We start from the raw sequence: 21,614 nt of genomic DNA on the forward strand, positions 1-21,614 counted from the left end.
TTGGTGGGTTGTCAACGTATAGAACCAAAGGAAAGCGGGATTTACTTGTGCTGCGGTCTAAATAAAGAAGAGGAATTTAATTTAAGGGAGTTATATTTTAGAATTTTGTTTATTCTTATTTATTTCGAATTTGTTATTTTTTTTATATAATTTATTTACTTATTATTTTGTTTATTATAGGTTTTTATTTATTTTTGTTTTTCTTATTTGTTTATTATTTTGTTGCTTCATTAAGAATTTTATTTATTTCTGTTTTTCACAATAAACTATGCTATTTTGAGTTTTTTATTTACTATTTTTCAAATCTATGTTGAGTCAATTTTATTCTACCAACGATCTAGTTGTCCTAATAATTTTTGAAAAATATTTTGTAGTTATGCAACAAACATTCCAATCATTATCTTTGTAAAGCGGCATTTAATTTGTACGAAAAATCATAGGCGACTAGACGAAAATCTTTTTGAAACACGGTGGACTTCTAAAAACTATTAAGTCTTTATAAACTTAGAGGCTGAAGCGATTCATTTTATCACTAGACGAGATATTGCCTAAATATATATCCACTAAATAAAATGCATTAAAATAAAAATTTTCTTATGTCATTATTTTGACAGTTTGTTGATACACTATTTTACCGACGAGATTATTATTAAGACTAGTGACAAAATAAACGTCATTTTTATTTTTATTTTAATGGAACGCTGGCGTTGTTTAAAATGGTGTCATTTTGTAACTGCGTTTGGAAATAAGAATATTAAAACACCAAGAGTTTCATAAGGCAAATTTTAAGGCACAAATCCAAGTTTATAAAAATAAAAATAAAATAAAGCATTTCTGCGTCTAGTTGAAAAAATAGTTATGTCGGGTTAAATTGTAATCTATGGATGAAAGCGTTAATTTGGTATGTATTTATTGCTTTTTTCTAAAGATTATTTTGGTTTAATGAGATATGGAGATTTTACATTCCTTAATAAAAATAATGCATTACTAGTAGCGTTTAATGTTTTTTCCTGGCAGTGTGACTTTTCTTTCTGACTGAGTGCGTTTTATTTTTGTCAGCGTGACTTTTAAAAATTACTTTACCTAACACTCTGTATAACATTGTATTTTTGAAAATAAATTAATAAAACATTTGTGATTGCTGTACTTTGTCTTGCTTAAATCTGATCCGTTTAGAAATCTTTTTTTTTTGCAAATTCACTTTCAGAAACCAAGACGGAATATGTGATTAACGGGTCCTTTATGAGCTTTCAAATACCCTGTATGTGTAACTATGAACATGGAGGTAACTAAACACTTGAAGGTCTTTTATTGAATATGCACCAAGAAGTAGACAAAAATCTACCTTCATAAATCTCTGTTTTGTCTGACCACTAAGTAACTTGAGCGATAGGCCTCTACAAAGTAATCATACCAGTCGTTACTTACAAAAAACACTCACTATTCCAGCACGTATTTTTTTATTTTTGTTTGAAAGCATCAAAATTACATGCTTACAGATTATTTTACTTTTAACAAATCAAAATTCAATTGGGTGAGCAAATCTTTTTCGATCAGATAGATTTAAGTACAAATGTTAAGGAGCTTTCATACCAAAGCAAGATAAAGGAAAAATCTAGTGAGCTGACCACTTGTTTTAATCTTAATAATTTTGTAGCTTTTGATGAAATTGGAAAAAACGTTCTTTATGAGCCGGTTTAAAGAAGCTAAATTAATTTTTTAATGTCACCATTAATTTTTTCAAATTTCAGCAATCGTTAAATTTGTTGCGAGATTAACTTAATTTTAATAAAGTCGTATATGAAATTTTTGACAATAATATAGAGTTATTCATATAACATGACGAAAATTCAATGCACATTTTGCTCATTACTCTACAATTTCTTTTTTTGTACCAAATCATCATGCTTTTTAAAATTAGAATTATGGTTATAATTTTTGAAATCTCACCTTGATTTCAAATTAATAAACAAAAATCTATAAAAACAACCTGGCTGATTTACAGCCAATATTTATTATAATATGTATAATTATGAACTTCACTGTTAGGCAACTTATAATACACCACTGTGCTCACTTCTGAGCTTCTGAGGATTGAATTTAGTGTAGTAAGCAGAGAGCGCACTAACTACATACTAACTACATAATATTACATTCATTAAAGGTAAGTAAAACGCAAAGTTTTGGGATTTCCGTTAACAAAGCAAAAATTACCAATCGCCAACTTTATGTTTATGTCTAATAATTTGCTACGCTCGTGATTGCACATACTTAGCGACACCGTATGTATTTTTTTGCTATTTTCATAATGTAAATCAGGCTTTGAGCAATGGCGTTTTTTTTTATTTTTCTCTAAACTAAAATCAGCAGTCACAGTCAGCGACCGGTTTTTTTCAAGTTTTGCTTCAAATTTTGATTAATAGATGTCGCCACAAACAACTGAAAAATTGACAGTAATCGCAAAATATAATGATAAAATATACCTGTCACCCTGCACTGGAAATAAAATTTGCATTTTTTTTTTAATTTCCATAATTCATAATTGTGCAAAAATACAATATTTATTACTACAAGACAAAGAAATAATATTTCTTTTCAAATAACTCGGAATTTCCAAAAATGTTTCTTCAAACTCTATAATTCTCTAAATTTTAAAAATTTTGTAAATGAAATATGTGCATACTTAAGACACTTTTCTCAAAAATGCAAAATTACAAAATTTTAATTAAGGACAGCACAGTTTTAGAAATTTCAAATTTAGAAATAAAACATTTTCTTAAAAATTCTTTAACTCCGTCAATTTTGATGGTAAAGCCACAAAATTTTGAAGATTTGCTATTTCAAGCAACAGTCTACCATTACAAAATTCTGGACCGAAAAAGAGCATTTTTGAAATTAAATTTTATTTAATAAAAAAAATGTGCTTTTACTATTTTTTACAATTCCACCATTAGGAAACAATTTTTTTTGGCCTAACTCCAAATTTACAATTTTTTTTCTGCAATTTCTTGATTCTCCCAATTTTAATAGTAAGATTAGAAAATTTAGAAAAGATACTAGTTTGGATAAGCCTAGCAATTGTACAAAATTACAAAATTTTAAAATAAGAAACCGCAATTTCTTAATTTGGAAATAAGCCAAACATTTTCAAGATTTTTATTTTAGTTTCCATAATGTAAATCAGGCTTTAAGCAATGGCGTTTTTTTATTTTTCTTTAAACATTTTATCTTAGCTATTTAACTTTTGCTAATCAGCAGTCAGTCTTAGCGACCGGTTTTCTTCAAGTTTTGCTTCAAATTTTGATTAATAGATGGCGCCACAAACAACCGAAAATTTGTCAGTAATCGCAAAATATAATAATAAAAAATACCTGTTACCCTGCACTGGAAATAAAATTTGCACTTTTTTTTTAATTTTCATAATTCTCTCAATCCTAGTGACTTTGGAGAGGACAAAAATTACAAAATTTTGAAACAAAAAACACAGTTTTAGAAAATTTTAATTTGAAAATGAATCGATTCTTTTTAATTTTACCCTTATTTGGCGATTTTAAGGGTACAACAATAAAATTAAAAAAATCTGCTACTACACATATTTTATTATGTCTACCAACTGTAAAAACAATTTTAGAATTTTTTAATTTAGAGATAAACCGAACATTTAAAAAAATATTATTTGATACAAGTCCACCAACGGTCATAAATTGCAAAATATTAACCAAGAATGAACAATTTAAAATTAAAATAATTTGGGAATAAACCGACAGTTTTCAAAAACTTTTCAAAGATTCTATATCTGCCTTAATTTTAATGGTAAAATCATCCAACTTCTAAAGTGCCTGCCTATCAACTATACAGAATTACCAAATTTAGCACCCAGAAAGAAAAATCTTAAGAATTTTTATTTTCGAGATGAACCAAAAATGGTTTTACTACTCACACGCCTACCAGTTGTACAAAATTACAATATTCTGTACTACAAAACATAAAGAAATAATATTTCTTTTTAAATAACTCGAAATTTCCAAAAAAATTTCTTCAAACTCTATAATTCTCTGAATTTTAATTGTAACACTTGAAAATTTTGTAAATGAAATATGTACTCGCTTGAGACACTTCTATAAAAAATGCAAAATTACAAAATTTTAATGACAGCACAGTTTTACAAATTTCTAATTTAGAAATAACACATTTTCTTAAAAAAATTTTACCTCTGTCAAGTTTGATGGTAAAGCCACAAAATTTTAGATTTACCACTTCTAGCAACAGTGTTTATTATTTTATTCACAATCAGTCAACAATTGTTCATTTTCTAACTTTTCGTAAGGTGGAAAGTGAGCTGTTACTACGGTAATTCACTTCCCAACTCGCTGGGAAATGACCATTTCCCGACCTCCAAATGCCAGATAACTAGATTTTGATAAATGAAGTAGGCCGCGTTACTGAATTTGACATTTCTATCTTGTTATTTGGCGTCGAAGTTGATTTCAAAAATTGTGTGAAATGGATGCTGAAGCTTCTATACCGTTTAAAACTGGTACATTTTCCGGAGAATTTTACAAAAAATGAGAAGAATGTCAACATTTTAAGAGGAGAAACAACCGCGTCTCGTCTGACTGCAGGAGTTTACCTTTTCAAGTTAACAACTGAAACAAGGTCTGACACTGTATGTTGCAGGTTATGATCACTCTTCGTTCACATTCAACATTAACGGTGTTTCCTCTAATATAATTTAACTTGTGAGTTTTAAGTTTCGTTTGTTAAATATATTGTTCATCTTACTATTCAAGATATTTATATTAATAAAGTTGTACCTATTGAAATCAAAAATTCTTAACCTAAAACTTCATGAATTGACAGTAGCGACTTTGGTAGGAGGTTGAATCAAGTTAAACTAAAGTCCGTTTTTTTATTAAAAAACCACCAACACCGCACTCTCCCACCACTTTACAACCGGCAACGTCGTCGATGGTGACTTTTTGGTGATAAAATCAAATAGGTTAGTTGCCTAATTGACAATTTGATTACACAAAACGGCCTTTTAGGCTGTGGCGAGTCTTTTCACTATTAAATCCTTTGATTTGCAATCCAACAGACTGTAAAAGAAACGTTTTTAACGGAAACACTGCCTAATTTTCAGAAATGTCAAAAATTTGACAACTATTTTCTTACCAAAAATCTCCCTAGGCAACGTTGGCGGTTGTAATGCAGTCTTGGTGTTTTTTTTTAAAAAAAAAAACGGACTTTACTTACTCCTCATTTATTTTGAATACCGCATTTCAAGGTCATAATTTGTGAAAATTGTGGAGCTCTACGATAAATTTGAGAAGATTTATCCATTGAATTGAACATAAACGAGTACTGGAACACCCAAAGACCTGTTCGTGATTGTTTTCAATACATAAATCCTCTTAAATTTGTCGTAAAGCTCCACAACTGTCACAAATTGTGACTTTGAAATGCGGTATTCAAAATAAATGAGGAGTATTCTCTTGATGCCGTGTGAAAAAGTGGTTGTCTATACCTTATTTATTTTGTATACCGCATTTCAAGATCATAATTTGTGAAAATTGTAGAGCTCTACGGCAAATTTGAAAAGTTTTATGCATTAGATTGAGCATCAACGAGTACTTGAACACTAAAATACCCGTTTGTGATTCAATTCAATACACAAATCCTCTCAAATTTGCCGTAGAGCTCCACAGTTTTTACAAATTATGATCTTGAAATGCGGTATTCAAAATAAATGAAGAGTAGATATATCCACTCCAGATGAGTCATTTCCAATGTAGAGCATGGGCGAAAGTAATTTGGAAACAGTTTTTGGTAGCTAATAAACGTTTAACAATATTGGACTTTTAACTTTCTTTATTATTTTTTTTTAATATGATTGTGAATAAAATAGTATACAAACCTCGGTAGAAGTTCGATTCCTATCTCTCGAGAAATTGTCCACCTCGGCTGACGCCTCGGTGACAAACTTTTTCTCTCGAGAGGAATCATGAACTTCCCACCTCGGTATGTAATCTACTATTGTTTATTAGGAAACAATTTTTAATTTTTCTTTGAGACGAACTCCAAATTTACATTTTTTTTTCTGAAATTCCATAATTCTCTCAATTTTAATAGTAAGATTAGAAAATTTGAAAAAGATACTAGTTTGGATAAGCCAATTGCACAATTGTACAAAATTACACAATTTTAAAATAAGAAACATCAATTTCTTAATTTGGAAATAAGCCAAAAATTTTCAAGATTTTTATTTTATTATTTTAAGAGAAGTGTAAACTCATCCTTTCCAAATCCTGAGTTCTGAAAAAAATATTAAAAATTGATACATCCGCTATTGAAAAACCCATGGAAAATTGAAATAAAACAAAAGTAACACGAATACCGCAAACGAGCATGTGAACAGAATATTTATTTATTTGTTTTATTTAATTTACCTGCAGGAAGTAATTAGATACACCTATATATTACCTGAACGGAATATCTTAGTTTGAACAAAATGTTTACGTTTTACAGTTTTCTTCTTACCATCAAACACGTTTTTAACATTCGCTCATTTGAGTTTGAGAAGATTACCTTGACGGAACTCAAAACATTCATTTCAAGCATAACATTAGGTACACAATTAATTATATGTATAGCAAGCGAATGAAGCTGTGACGTCGCACGACCGTGTGATTAGTTTTGTCGGGAATTTTCACAAAGCAACATCATGCCATCACACTGATCTAACTGTTAACAATGCTTCTTTTATTTGTCTTGTTTTCAATCACAAATTGTGTAAGTGCCGATTTGCAGTATCCTAAGTGCTGTGGTAGTGACAGCATTGTAGAAAAAAATGATTCTAGTTACGAGTGTGTATTGGATTTCAACAAACGGATTCAGATTGTTATAAATAGCACAAATTTTGTGGAAAGTGGCGAAGACGGACTTTGTGTGGATGTTGAAAATTCTCGTACCGTTAAAATTTTTGAGAGTGAAAATCAAACTTTGTCCAAAGTGAAAGACTTGGATGTGACTTTTTACCCGAAATGTTGTCCGTTGAATTATTTCTACAACAGCACCACACATGGCTGTGTTAAATCCGAGCAAAAGCAAGAGAGTTTTTTTGAAGGGAGTTTCGTCAAGGTTGGACTTCCAGACTGCAAGATCATTGAGGATATTAAGACAGATGTGCAGCAGTTGGAAAAAATCGGCCCGCAGACAGAATATTGTGTAGACAAAGATCAAAATGATTTGCTTGTTGTCAGGATTTGTAGGAATAACTATGACGAAGTGTGCAACAGGATCAAATGTGTTCGCAAATGTTGTCCTGATGGACAAAGTTTTATTAATGGGTCCTTCTGTCACAACACGTTTATTCACGGATTGGAGTTTTCTGCGTTTGCAAATTTTATGGACAATTATACCGGTAAACGCAATTATTATTTATCTTTATTACCATTAAAATGGGAGATTTAATTCAATGTGAAAATCCACAATGATCTATAAATAGGCGCTGATGTCGATATTATTTTACTAGTTCAAAAATTTCTCGGTAATTTGTTAGTACAAATAAATTTTCACACGCTGCATTGTTAGTACTTCTTAGATCTTGTTACTTTATAAATATACTGCTTTATTTTAGCATAACGTCTACGTTTTGCACAATGAAAATAATGAAAAAACTAGGTTTAAATTTCCTAAAAATTTTATTTAGATTAGATTTTTATTTTTTTTATTCTCTACTCATTTTCTCCATGGTTCGATATTTTGTATATTTCCTGCAAAATCCTTTTTTATTTATCTTTAAATCCCTTCCGAATACGAGCCGTTCGTCACAGTTTGCAAAACTTTTTGCATTTTGCAAATTTCTCAAATTTGTATTTTTTGCTCTATAATTTCGCGATTTGCTGGGGTAACTAAATGACTAAAAAATAACAATCTCCCCAAATTTGACAGCTGTAACATTAAAATTGCCAGTTATGAATTTTAGTCAAAAATGTCGGAATTATTTTCTGCAGTTCAAAATAAAATTTCTCAAATTTGTATTTTTTGCTCTATAATTTAGCGGTTTTCTGGGGTAACTAAACGACTAAAAAATAACAATTTCCCCAAATTTGATAGCTGTAACATTAAAATTGTCAGAGTTATGAATTTTAGTCAAAAATGTCGTGTTTTTTTTCTGCAGTTCATATTTTTTGCTCTATAATTTAACGATTTGCTGGGGTGACTAAACGACTAAAAAATAACAATTGCCCTACATTTGATAGCTGTAACATTAAAATTGCCAGAGTTATGAATTTTAGTCAAAAATGTCGGAATTATTTTCTGCAGTCCAAAATAAAATTTCTCAAATTTGTATTCTTTGCTCTATAATTTAGCGATTTTCTGGGGTAATTAAACGACTAAAAAATAACAATTTCCCCAAATTTGATAGCTGTAACATTAAAATTGCCAGAGTTATGAATTTTAGCCAAAAATGTCGTTTTTTTTCTGCAGTTCAAAATAAAAATTTCTCAAATTTGTATTTTTTGCTCTATAATTTAGCGATTTGCTGGGGTAACTAAACGACTAAAAAATAACAATTTCCTCAAATTTGATAGCTCTAACATTAAAATTGCCAGAGTTATTAATTTTAGTCAAAAATGTCGGAATTTTTTTTTTGCAAATTTCTCAAATTTGATTGTTTTGCTCTATAATTTAGCGATTTGCTGAGGTTAGTAAAAAACTAAAAAATAACAATCTTCACAAATTTGATAGCTGTAACATCAAAATTGTAAAAGCAACAAATCTTAGTAAAAAATGTCGAAATTTTTTTCTGCAGTTCAAACGAAAAAATTCTCAATTTCGTATTTTTTGCTCTATAACTCAGCCATCTTAGTGACTAAACGACTAAAAAATAACACTTTCCCTAAATTTGATGCCTGTAACATTAAAATTGCCAGAGTTACGAATTTTTATCAAAAATGTTAGAAATTTTTGGTTCAGCTTGAAAAGGAATATTTCCCAAACTCGATTTTTTTGCTCTATAATTTAGCGATTTGCTGAGGTTTATAAACGACTTAAATTTAACAATCTCCCCAAATTTGATTGTTAGAATATCAAAATTGTCAAAGTTACCAATTTTAGTCAAAATGTCAGAATTTTGTTTTGCAGTTCAAACGAAAAAATTTTGAAATTTGTATTTTTTGCTCCATAATTTAGCGATTTGTCAGAGTTAATGAACGTCTAAAGAATAACAATCTCTCCAAATTTGATACCTGTAACAATAAAATTGCCCGAGTTACGAATTTTAGTCAAAAATGTCGGATATTTTTGGTTCAACTTGAAAAGAAAAATTTCTCAAATTCTTAATTTTTGCTCTATACCTAATTGAGCAATTCAGCAGAGTTAATAAATGACCAAAAAATAGAAATCTCCACAAATTTGATTGCAAATAACAGTAAAATTTCATCGAAGTTACATCAAATCAGAATTTTTAAATAAAAATTGATATTGGTAACGCAAGTCAGCTTTTCATTGAAATGATGTTTTATCTGAATTCATATTTGATAGATATTAACGTGTATAAGACATTATGCTGTTATCGAAATCACTATCTTGCGACAGTTGCAAAAACTTAGATACTTTACTTAGATACAATAGATACTTATTTCCAAACGAAGAATCTAGATAATTTTATAAACATTTAAACAATCTAAGAAAAATTCAAAAAGAATCAAAGAATTTAAAAGGAATTCCAGAAAATCTCTAAAACCCAATGAGAATCTAAAATTATGTTCAAATACAAATATAGAGACTAAACAGAATCTAAGGAAAATAGAAAAACAAAGGCAAAATCAAAAGAATTTAAAAAGAGTTTAGAGACTCAAGAAAACATATAATGAGACTCAAGAAGATCTAAAAAAAATACACTAAACAAATTTTTGAAAACATTTGTATTTGAAACGTGGAACGTCATTTATAAAGTGGCCTCTTAATTCCGAATCTGAAATCCGTTTTGCTAGATCAGGTCCGGGTTCAGAGATATTCTTGAAAACTTGCAAAGTTTTAGGATTGTTGGACAGTGTTTTGGAAAGCTAATTTAATAAGTTTTCCAACGATCTATAAAACTCATTGCTAGGGTAAGTACTGTCCATGATATTTTTGAAAAAACGATGTTTTTATTGATTTTCATAATTACGCATTTTTGCATATAACTCAAGTATTGTTAAATAGATTTTTTTTATTATAATGCATCATTGATTGAGATTTTGCCTTTTTGACGCGCTGACAAATAAATGTATTGCTCTCTTATCGTTTAGAAGTTTTAAAATAAAAAACATTGAAAAGTTTTTCAAAAAATTAAAACTGTTTTTTAATTTCTATCGATTTAATAAAACATCAATGCTCAAAAGTCTTAATTTCTAGACACATTCTTAGTTTATTTATAGACCAAAGAAATTGGAGGGTGGAAAAGTTTGAAATGAATTGTTCAAATTTTTCGGAAAACACGCTGAGTAACTAATAAATACAAATAATATTCACCAAACTGTTGTAAATTTTGCACAAAATGAGGAGGTGGATGTCGCTACAAATTAATTGTTTCTTCACTTGAACTTTGTTTCCAAACAATCTGGTGGCAGTAACCAATGAAAATTATAGTCAATTTTACGAAAATTTTATTGATTGATACGAAAACGTCTTGAAATTTACTTAAATTATAAAAACATTAATTAACAACTTTTCAACAGTTCAACAAAGCCTTTAAAAGTTAACAAAACATTGTTTTCTGAACTGATAGAAAAAAACGGACTTCGGATTTAGAATCAGGAAACAATTCTTCTTTTCACTGCTCCTGTATAAATTTTGTTAAAAATTTGTTGACTAGTGTATTATTATTCGAAAATATTTCTGAATAATTTTTGATGATCGAACAAAAGCACATGTCTTCCTAAGTTCCAACAATTGCCATAAATTTTAACCTACACTAGATTGCAATAAATTTGCGTACACTTAAAATATCAAGTAGCAGAATTTTGATACTTTTTTGACTATGTGTTTGTGGATTTTCCTAGATTAAGTTATGTCAAACTGACAAATGCTGTCACAATCATTCTTGGGATTTTGAATAATTTTTTAATTTGTCAGTGTCAAAATGAAGGCAAACTCAATCTAGCTAAAAAGTGGTGTACGCAAATTTATTGAAATCCAGTGTACTAACAACAAGAATCTACTAATTTTGGACTGAAGCGATAAGTAAACAGTACACAGATTATGAAAAACTAATCTAATTATGTTTTCGCAAATAATTTGGAACAGTTCATGCAAACAAAGTTTTCAGGGAGCAATTTGTTGAAGGCTAATTTTAACAGGATGAAATAAGGGGGGGATGAATTGACTGGGGGACAAATTAACTGCGAACAAACAAGTCGGGAACGAAAAGATTTAGAGACCAATTTTACATTTTCTCTACCTTTTCTTCACATATTCTTAATTTTTTTCCATTTTTTGAGTTTTTTTCTTAAATTTCCTTTCAATTCGAACGATTTATTTTTACATTTTTAGATTAATTCCGGATTTTTATTAAAGCCATCAGATTCGTTTTAGAATCTTTTTTCGACTTTTCTTATATTCTCTTTAGGTTTTGTTCTTTATACCAAGCAGTTAAATTATAAATATTTAATTTTTGATTATGAAGTAAAACAGAATCTTCTGATTTTCCAGATCAAAACAAACTATTGCACAGTTTGGGTTAGTGTTCAATTCGTCTTTATCTTTTTCCAACCGCATTGATGTAACTTTAAATCGATGCTGCTGATAATTATTTTCTAAACAAGACGTTATGGTTTTTTCTTGAAGTACAAGATTGTGTTTTTTACAAAAATGACATCGATCACTTTTTGGAATTAAAAATTCAAAATTATATTCATAATTAAAAATATTGCGGTATAAGAGAAGCTTTTGTGCTTGTTTTCCTTCTTTTCGGAAATGTTATTATCACTAGCGTCTGTCAGTATTATTTACACTTCTATGAACTTGCCAAATAAATTTTCAAATTGCACTTAAAACCTTGTAGAAATGAGTTTTTTTTTAGAGATTCTAAGTACTTGAAACTAAAAAGTTTTTTGCATATCTTTATAATTATGACAGATTCAGGAAACTATTTTTATTTGTTTGTTGATGCTTACTAAGGAGATGTTCGCTACTAGATTAAATCAAATTTAGTGAAAATGTTAGTTAGAACCTTATAATTATCAGCTCGCGATTTATTCGCTTCAGTTTTTTTTTAATTCTTCTTGGAATCAGCTTTATAGTATATTAAGTATTAAGAACGGTAAGGACACTTTACCGATCGAAGACAATTGTTTGGAGGAGGAGCGCAGCGACGACTTCAATTATTGTCTGAGATCGGTATAGTCCTTAACGTTCGTGGTGCTTATAATATTTTTTGCACGATAGACAAATTTCGATTATTTTTATAAAACTAAAAATCTTACAAATAATTGACATTAATTGTTCTTCAATAATTCCTGAAAAGTCAAAATTTCGGTCTGAAAATGGATATAAATCCTTCTTTTTTAATGACTATTTTTAAATTTTGTACTTACCGTTTTGTTTATCTTGGTAACCAGTAAACTCAACTTACTGTTCCAACAGCAGGCGCGGTAACTAAGCAAAATTGTTCTATCGTGCAAAAAATTTTTTTTCTTTTGAATTTCTCTACAATGTGCATAATTTTTTTTTACTATATTTTTTCTATGAAAAAAATTACTTACACTGTCAAAAAAACAGGTTTTTTGCGTTCCCGTATGACTTTGTAAAAATTGAGACTGCGGTATTTGCGTTTAGGCGTCGATTTATTGTTTCAAATTAAGTCATAAAAAAGCCTAAAGATGGGGCTCTGCGCACATGGAAAATTAATCGACTCCAAAGTTGCATATATGAATTTTTTATGACGTGATGGCATAGCGTGAATAAACATTAATGTACGATCAAAGCGAGTATAATAATTATATAATCATTTAATTTAGGTGCACCTAAATGATGTTGGTTGGTGATAAATTATTGCAAATGGTCATTAAAACACGATTCTCATAGTAATTACTCCTATAATTATTTATTATAGTGACAGCTTATAAATTTCTCTATTGTAGAAAATAATTAAATAATATGGTGTTGACATTACAAAGACTCCTCTATTTTAGTACTTCAAGTTCAATTTTATTGTTGTTTTCTTTAGAAAATGGCTAAATTTTAATAAAATTAAAGGAAAAATAAAAAACTTTATCTTAAATGAATGGCAATCGTTTGGCATAACTTGGTGTATAATCAGAATCAAATACAAGTTTATAATAACCTCATATTATATTTAAGAGCAAAAATGGCTTTTTGTGCACATAAAGCTTCACTTTTACCTTTAATGACATAATGTACTATTTTGTTCATTAGAACCTAAAAAATTATTTTTTCAAAAATAACTCTGAATCCGGACCTGATGCAGCAAATCTGATTCGGAATCAAATTAATGAATGTTTTTAATTTTCAGATAATTTTGCTGTCATACACGATGGATTTGTTCCTCCCATTTATGCACTGTCGCCCCAACGTTTCCACTTTCATTTAGACGCACATGGAATTTTCAGTGCAACAGAAACTGATAAAAGTCTTGGAAACATTAATGTAACAAAGTACTACAATGTGGACGAGAAAGCCTACTGTGTCGAACACGCAGTCAAAAAGTCCAGAAACTTAAACTACATTTTCTTCAGGGGATATCCTTCTGAACAGCTATCGCTTAAATTTATCTGCACTGGGGTCGCTATAGCTATATCGTCAATTTTTCTTATGCTGACTATTCTGTACTACTGCATCTCAAATGAGAAGAAGACTTTGTTTGGAAAATTGCTAATTAGCTACTGTTCTGCACTGTTTACTGCTCTTCTTATTTTTTGTTATTTTAGTTTTGATATTCAGCGGCCTGAAAAAGTAACGAGAACTTGTGTTGTTCTTGGTAAGTTTTAGAAAACTTTTTTTTAAATTGCTACTTTATAATTTTCAGCTTTTTGGATTTTGTACCTCACTTTGGCAGTCATGACTTGGATGAATGTAATGTGTATTGACATTTACTGCACTTTCGGGTAAGCGAAGACTGAAATCTAAAAAATGTTCCAAATTTCAACTCAAAATTCAAATTTTTGTCTTTCGAAATTTCCGAATTGTGAATTTTATATTTTGAGCAACATTATTATTGACGCAAAGCTAAATATTGAAAAAGGGCGCTATTTAAAAAATCGCAAATGAGAGCATTATAAATATGTGAATATGTTTATCCATCCGATGATGTGTTTGAGACTGAACAGAGAATAATTTCAAAATTAATAAATAAAAATCCTGAGCTGAAGTATATTTTTCTAATATTTTTAGCACGCATTGTTTGGACTAACTGAAATTTGCTACAGTTGCAGCGTCACAGATGATTAATGGGTTTTTTCTAGGTCATCGAATTCCTTCTCGTATCATTCATCTAAAAAAGAGGAACTAAAGAGATTCATCTTGTACAGTTTGCACGGTTGGGGAACTCCACTTGTTTTGACCGTGATTCCACTGGTCTTGTATTTTGTGGATGTTTTACCTTTTGAGCTGCAAATTATGATTATCAAAGAAAAATGTTCGTTATACAAAGGTAGGTGTGAATATAATCAAAATCATTTTGTTTAGTCATTCATTTAATAACATCACATAATTTATACGGTCTAAACAATGCTTCAAATCTGACGAAACAAAAATATACACTATAAGTATAAAGAGTTTTTTATACATATAAACATTGCCGAAAAGAAACTGTAGCCAACTCAACGACAAAATCACGATCGAAATTTTGAGAATTCAAAGAAAAAACAATTAATATAAATAAAATCTATGTACCGGGTGTCTCGCGGATTTGCTAAACAGAGAAATAAAATGAGTTGTTTTCCAGAACCTTTAAATAAAATTTGGTTAATGGCGGATTATGCTCTAAAGAATTCTTATTCTGAGAGATATTTTTAAAATTCAATGTTATTATGGCATTATTAAAAAATAAAACTAAAAAAATGTAAAATTTCAAATTTCCCACTCAAACTTTCGAAAGTTGTGTGACTGCTAAATGAAGATCTGTAACGTTGCTTTGTGCCTAAACTAACATTTTTACTACAAATAATTTTCAGTAATACCAACTTGGAAATTTCGAGTGGGAAATTTGATCAGATTTTAAATAATGCCGCAATAACATTGAATTCTAAAAATGTCTGTCGAATTAAGAACAACTTAAAACGTAATCCACGATTAACCGAATTAACTTTGGGGGTTCCGGAAAGCAGGAAAAAAATAAAATTTAATTTCTTTATGTTTAGCAATCTGTGGAACGCTTGGTGTTCTAAAAAGAACTTATATTTGGAAAATCTAAGAAAAATCTGAAGTGAATTGAAATGACGTGAAAGACAGATTTAGAAAATCGAAAAAACTTAATGAATGAGACTATCAGGCTAAAATTTTGAAACTTAGCACAGTTATTTAATCACTCCACTAGTTGCACTAGCAAAAATTGCAGAATTGAATGAAAAATATAATTTCTAAAATTAATTGGTCCGTCTTAAAAATAGGTGCTTATTTTTGCAATTACTGTTAGTTGAAAAGAGTAATCGACATAAATTCTTCTGGTGTCAAAACGAACTGAATTAGAATAATAAATATTGTAAAATTTTCAATTTTTTTTTAAATTTTTTTAAATTGGTCGATAATTTAGTAAATTTGTATATTTAATAAATATGTCAATCAATCAAAAATGACTGTCAAAATATTTTTACAAGAACACCTCCTCACCTGATAGACAAACCGGACTTTAGATACGGAATCAGGAGGCAATTCAATTTTAGAAATGACTTTTCACTTCTTTGGTTCGACCGGTGTTGTTTGTTTGTTTTGTACATGTATCGTTTTTCTATTTCCTCTTTTTTTAGTGGTTTAGCAAATTACGAAATAACGCACGACATGTATGTAATAACACGGCGAGATGCTGATGAGTGATTCAATTATAATTTGTCAGGTTAATTACACTAGTCAACAAATTTTGGACAAAGTTTCCCCCCAGAATTTATATTAACTACATTAATTTTTAATTCGAATAAGTGTTAAAAGGTGTTTGGCTAGATTAGAGTTATATGGATTATTATTATGTGGCATGATTTTATTACGCAATGAGTGATGTAATTAGAAGTCATTAGTCATTACACAAGTAAATTAGTGATTTTATTGCTACTTAACTAAATTTAAACTGTGGACGAAATTTGTGGTAGAGTCATTTTTAAAGCAGAATCGTGTCTTGTTTCTAAATCCGAAGCCCGTTTTGCCCCATCAGGTCAGCGGGACTTTGAGATATTTGTAAAATAAGTTTTTTTTTAGTACTTCGAGTTCACTTTTGTTTTTTTTTAGATTTGCTTAACAACTTGCAAAATCATGAAACTCTATAAGTCATTTCAATTTGAATGTTTACAAAATTGTAGTTTTTTCGAAAACTGCGAGTTTCTAAATGATTTAACTTTTTAGAATGAAAGATTATAAATAAAAATTATGGAGCAAAAGTTGTTGGTCGAGTTTTTTATACTTTAAGATAAATTTGAAGACGTTTTCGTATTAATCTAGACAATTTTTTTGCACCAGATAAAATTTTCGTAAAATTAATTATGTTTTCATCTAGTGGCAGATTGTCCCAAAAAAGTTCAAGTGAATATAGAAAAACATTTTTTAGCTGGTTGCCGAGTATTTTTTGTGTATAATAGTTAACTCATTGTGTGATTGATTTTCACTCTCTAATTTTTTTGGTCTATACAGGTGTCCCAGAACTCATGACCCAGAGAGCAAGGGAGGGTGCCAAAAGCAATACAGATGGTAAATTTTAAAACAAAAATTGCTTAAGTTTAATAGTATTCAAGAAATGATAAAAATTTAACAACCAATCCCGAAGGCTTATTCTAGAGATGGAGTAAAATTTCCTAGGCAACGAGAATGTAATGTTCACTTGACCAATGGACGATAGTATGTGTCCATAGTTACCGATTTTCAAATTCTATTCAGCTTTCGGATTGGCTACCGTTTTTTTGTCTTAACTCGATTATTTTTTGAGCTAGAAAATTTTGGTTTAGAATTGTTGCCTTAATAAGCCTTTTTTCTCTGGGTCACGAGTTCTGAGACACCTGTATACAAACTAAGAACTCTTCATTATTCTGGGCTGCGTTACGATTAAAGGCATTTTAAAATTCAATATGTGACTAGAACGTTTTACAGCACTTTTTTGGGACATAAAATTAGTTTTACAATAATATTAAAGAAAGTACTATTTTTTTATAGGTTTTATAGGTTTATAACTTATTAAATTAGCTTTTCAAAACTGTGTCGATTATTTTCTTAACTTCTAAGTTTAAAAAAATGAAATAAATTATTGTACACAATACATTCTAAAATAGTTATTTGTGTACCAAGGCCAAAAGTGTTTCTTTTTTGGCCGAGCCCTTTTTAATGGCTGAGGCGATAGCCGAGGCCAGAAAGAAGGCGAGGGGAAAATGGCACTTTTTGGTCGTGATACACACAAGATTTTTTAGGCGACATCATTAAATTTACAAGTTAATTAATTTTTATTTAAGGTTTATTGATTTAATCATTTATAACAACTGAATAATTCTAAATATTTATGAATTCTTCAGAAAAGTTCATATTTTCTTTATTTACATTTACAGTTTCGGCATGTGTAGCTTCACAATTTGTATGAATTAGGTTTGATGTGCTTTTTGATGTTGTTGCAGCAGCACTGCTAGACATGTTTATTTTCAATAATTCAACACGTCTTTGTTGCACTTTACAACAGTTTGTCGATTTGATTTTACCCAAAAAATCAAAAATTGGGGGTAATGTTGGTATCTTGATGTAATAAGCAAAACTATAGATAGATGGCGCCACTATAGATCGGCCAAGAATGATTGCGGCCAGAAAAGACTTACTTTTAGGCCGCTTTTGAGGCTTAAAAAATCCATTTTTAGTTTAAATCGCCGAAAAAAGTATTTTTGAATCTGGATTTAATGGAGCAAAACTATGAACTTCAGATTTGGAATAAAGAGGCTATTTGACTTACTTCTCCAGTATAATTTTTTTCCAATATTTTTACAGTGGAACAATTTTAAAAGTCAGCAGGATTTAAAAGAGATTAAGTTAGATACCTGTATTGGACACATCAATTTTAATTAAAACATGGCTCCACAAGCAACTGACAAGTTTTTTAGTAATTGCAAAATTATAATTTTGACTCCTATAATGAAAAAATTGGTGACAATTCAACACATGTGGCAGTTATTTTTAAAATTTCGCAGGCATTGAAGGAACTAATCACAGAGCATTTTAAATTTAGCGCCTACCAAAGTAGGGATTAAAATGAAGGTTTATTCCCTTAATGAATAAATAACTATTTTGTGGATGAAATTCGTATTTATTCACTCATACTATAAATAAGAATTCTATCATTGTTTGGTAACTAAGAATTCCCTCATTAGTGATTTTTCGCTTATTGCGTTAAGATTGGGTCACGCGTCTTGGAATTATCTCTAATTAGTTCATTACTCTATCCTTCAAAAAATTCCTCACACTAATATCTAATTATGACAATAATTGCGCATGATCATCGTTTGGTTAAAGTTTGCAACATCTCAAAGGTAGAATCCTAAAGAATTTTTCTACCTAATTTTTTGAAAAATTTGTACTAGATAAGTGAAAAGTATTTATAAAGTAGAATTGCTTCCTAATCCTGAAAATGAACCCCGTTTAGCTCCATTAAGTCAACACTCAAAGTGTCATTTTGTTTTCCTTTTATTATCATTGTTTACCTTGTACCCTTTTAGGTGATGGCAACTACGCAGTCTTTTTATTTTTGATGATTCCTTTGACAGTTTTACAAATTTGCAATATAATTCTATTCATTAAAACAGTAATGTACTGTTGGCAAGTCAAAAAAGAAATTAATAAAATGAACGACAACCATCGAATGAAAGGAGAAAGAAAACAAAAATTCAACAACATCCGCGATAGGTGAGATTATCTAAAATATCTAGACGAACTTCACTAATTTCTTATTGCAGGTTTGAACTGTTGACAAAACTATTCTTTATAATGGGAATTTCGTATATCTTCGAAGTAGTTTCGACTTTTTACGATTTTAAGAACAATAAAACCACAGCGATCATCGAAATAATATGGGATACATTTAACTGTTTGCAGGGTACTTTCATTTTTGTAATTTTCATTTTAAAGAAAAGGATCTTAAATAAGGTGAAGGCAAGAGTTTGTTTAAAAAAGTTGAGGAAAATTTCTTTAGTATCTTCCGAAATGACGCACATGACGTCCATTCCAAATATTAATAAAGCCACGTAGTGTGCATACATTTTTAACGTGCCAAATTAAGTACGACCTTCACATTGTCGGGATTTAAGGACAACACACCAAATGAAGAAGAGCCGCAAATGACATCATTAGAAGAAATGGAAAAAAATACGTCAGACCATTCTTCCTGTCTTTTGTAATGTAGTGGAACGAATATAAATAAGGATGAAAAGTAATAACTATGTAACGTAATATAAATACACAGAAAATAAAATCTCTTTCATACCAAAGTCCCAGTAATCACACTTTTTTGCCACTATTTTTTTCAACTTTTTATTCTGTCATTGCATCTATCTTCCTTGATATCCTTAGTAACGGACTTGGGTTTTTACCTTTAGCTTTGATGGTAGCATAAACTTAGAATTAAATTTAGAATGAGCGGATTTAGAAAGAATTCCAGAAAATCTCTAAAATGCAACCAGAATCTCAACTATTTAACCCTTTTATAACTCTTGTAAATGTACAGTATGTCCCCGGATTGAGTTCACAAGAGGAAAAAAAAACGTTATTTTTTATTTTACAAAAAAATGACAAAGGAATAATATTTTTTGCTTAATTTAAAATAAATAAATCTTTAATTAAAACTTTAATATTATGAAGCTGTGTTCTTAAAATCGAAAAAAAGAAAAAATAACCAAGAACTTTTTAATTTTTAATTTTTAAACTCAAACCAATTTCCACTATTTGATTGACCTTTTACCCGTTTTAGCACATAGTTCAATTCTAACTCGTAATTCTTTAAGACTGTTTCGAATTTGTTCGATTATTGTTAAGGATGCAATTGCAATTTTTTTCTAATTTTTTAATACTTACACATTATTGGGTAAATTTTCTTTTAATCTTTAACGCACTATTTGATATTGTGAATCCACAGCCTGCTATTATTTAAATACGATTACAAAATTAAATAAATAAAAATAATGAAAAAAATAATTTTAAGAGTACAAACTAATAATTTTGAAATTTTAATTGCAGATTTATGTGTTTTGAAATAAGCAAAAAATGTTATTTCTTTGTACTTTTTTTGTAAAATGAAAAATAAACTTTTTTTTCCTCTTGTGAACTCAATCCGGGGACATACTGTACATACAGGGTGTCCCAGAACTCATGACCCAGAGAGGAAGGAAGGGTGCCGATAGCAACAGGGATGGTAAATTTCAAAACAAAAATTGATTAAGTTTAATAGTAATCAAGAAAGGATAAAAAATTATCAACCAATTCCGAAACCTTATTCTAGAGGTGGAGTAAAAGGCCATCCCAATTTCCTAGGCAACGAGAGTCTGACCAATGGACGATAGTATGTGTCCATAGTTACCAATTTTCAAATTCTGTTCAGCTTCAGGATTGGCTACCGTTTTTTATCTTAACTCGATTATTTTTTTGAGCTAAAAAATTTTTGTTTTCAAATTTTGGTTCAGAATAGTTGCCTTCATAAGCCTTTTTTTCTCTGGGTCACGAGTTCTAGGACGATATTTTCATATTTTTCTCATAAACTAAGTAAGATAAGAATTTGAAATTTTGGGAAGAAAAGTAAATGAATTAAGCAATGAAATGACAGTATTCACATGCTTGTGACACTTCCAGTTATACCGGAAGTAGTAGTCAACTTGCTTATGGAACACCCCATATATTACTGCGTTTTCAGATTCTGCGTTTAATTAGAGGTCACTTTATGAATAAATTGCTAAATTTACTTAAATTGAACCATTTTAGAGATATCTTGATTTTTCTAAAAAAAAAAATTAAATTTCCATTGCAAAAAAATTTTTACATAACAATTTTCCAAAATTTTTTAACTCCAATAGATCACCAAATTTGTTTATAAAAAGTCTACAAAAAATTAAATTGTTACCATTCTAAAGCATGCTTAAAAAAATTGTGATTAGTAACCCATAATTTAATGTAGAATCTGAAAATGCAATAATATATGGGGTGTTCCATTTAAAATAAGCAAGTCTACTACTTCTTCCGGCATAACCGGAAGTGTCACACATATGTGAATATTGTCGTTCGATTTGTTTTATGTGCCTAATTTGATTCCCGAAATTTCAAATTTTTATTCGTCGTAGTTTATGAGATAAATGTCAAATAGTCATATAGTATACGTTTACAACAGTTAAAGGGTTAAAGAGAACCCAGAGGAAATCGAGCGAATCTAACGAAAATATGGGCGGAATTTA

The 21,614-nt window shown here is 29.5% G+C and overlaps 1 protein-coding gene across 1 annotated transcript; it reads left to right on the top strand.

The window, feature by feature from the left end:
- The first annotated feature begins 6,643 nt into the window (after positions 1 to 6,643).
- LOC148173827 (putative G protein-coupled receptor Mth-like 3) lies at positions 6,644 to 19,663 on the top strand. The gene is made up of 6 exons (XM_088037378.1): positions 6,644 to 7,420; positions 13,520 to 13,984; positions 14,033 to 14,111; positions 14,469 to 14,656; positions 18,897 to 19,083; positions 19,134 to 19,663. Exons 1-6 carry the CDS (start codon positions 6,751 to 6,753, stop codon positions 19,423 to 19,425), a joined length of 1,881 nt encoding a protein of 626 aa, XP_087893504.1. The 5' UTR covers positions 6,644 to 6,750; the 3' UTR covers positions 19,426 to 19,663.
- Positions 19,664 to 21,614: the final 1,951 nt, after the last annotated feature.

This window comes from Gnatocerus cornutus, chromosome 5 (assembly GCF_029298725.1).
Source record: "Gnatocerus cornutus isolate USDA-ARS CGAHR chromosome 5, icGnaCorn1.1, whole genome shotgun sequence".
Taxonomy (NCBI): domain Eukaryota; kingdom Metazoa; phylum Arthropoda; class Insecta; order Coleoptera; family Tenebrionidae; genus Gnatocerus; species Gnatocerus cornutus.

Excerpts from the sequence above, each read along its gene's own strand:
- LOC148173827 (XM_088037378.1), top strand. The coding sequence starts at position 6,751 with ATGCTTCTTTTATTTGTCTTGTTTTCAATCACAAATTGTGTAAGTGCC. Across the intron at positions 13,985-14,032 it reads GAGAACTTGTGTTGTTCTTG|CTTTTTGGATTTTGTACCTC; the intron begins GTAAGTTTTAGA and ends TATAATTTTCAG. Across the intron at positions 19,084-19,133 it reads TTCAACAACATCCGCGATAG|GTTTGAACTGTTGACAAAAC; the intron begins GTGAGATTATCT and ends TTCTTATTGCAG.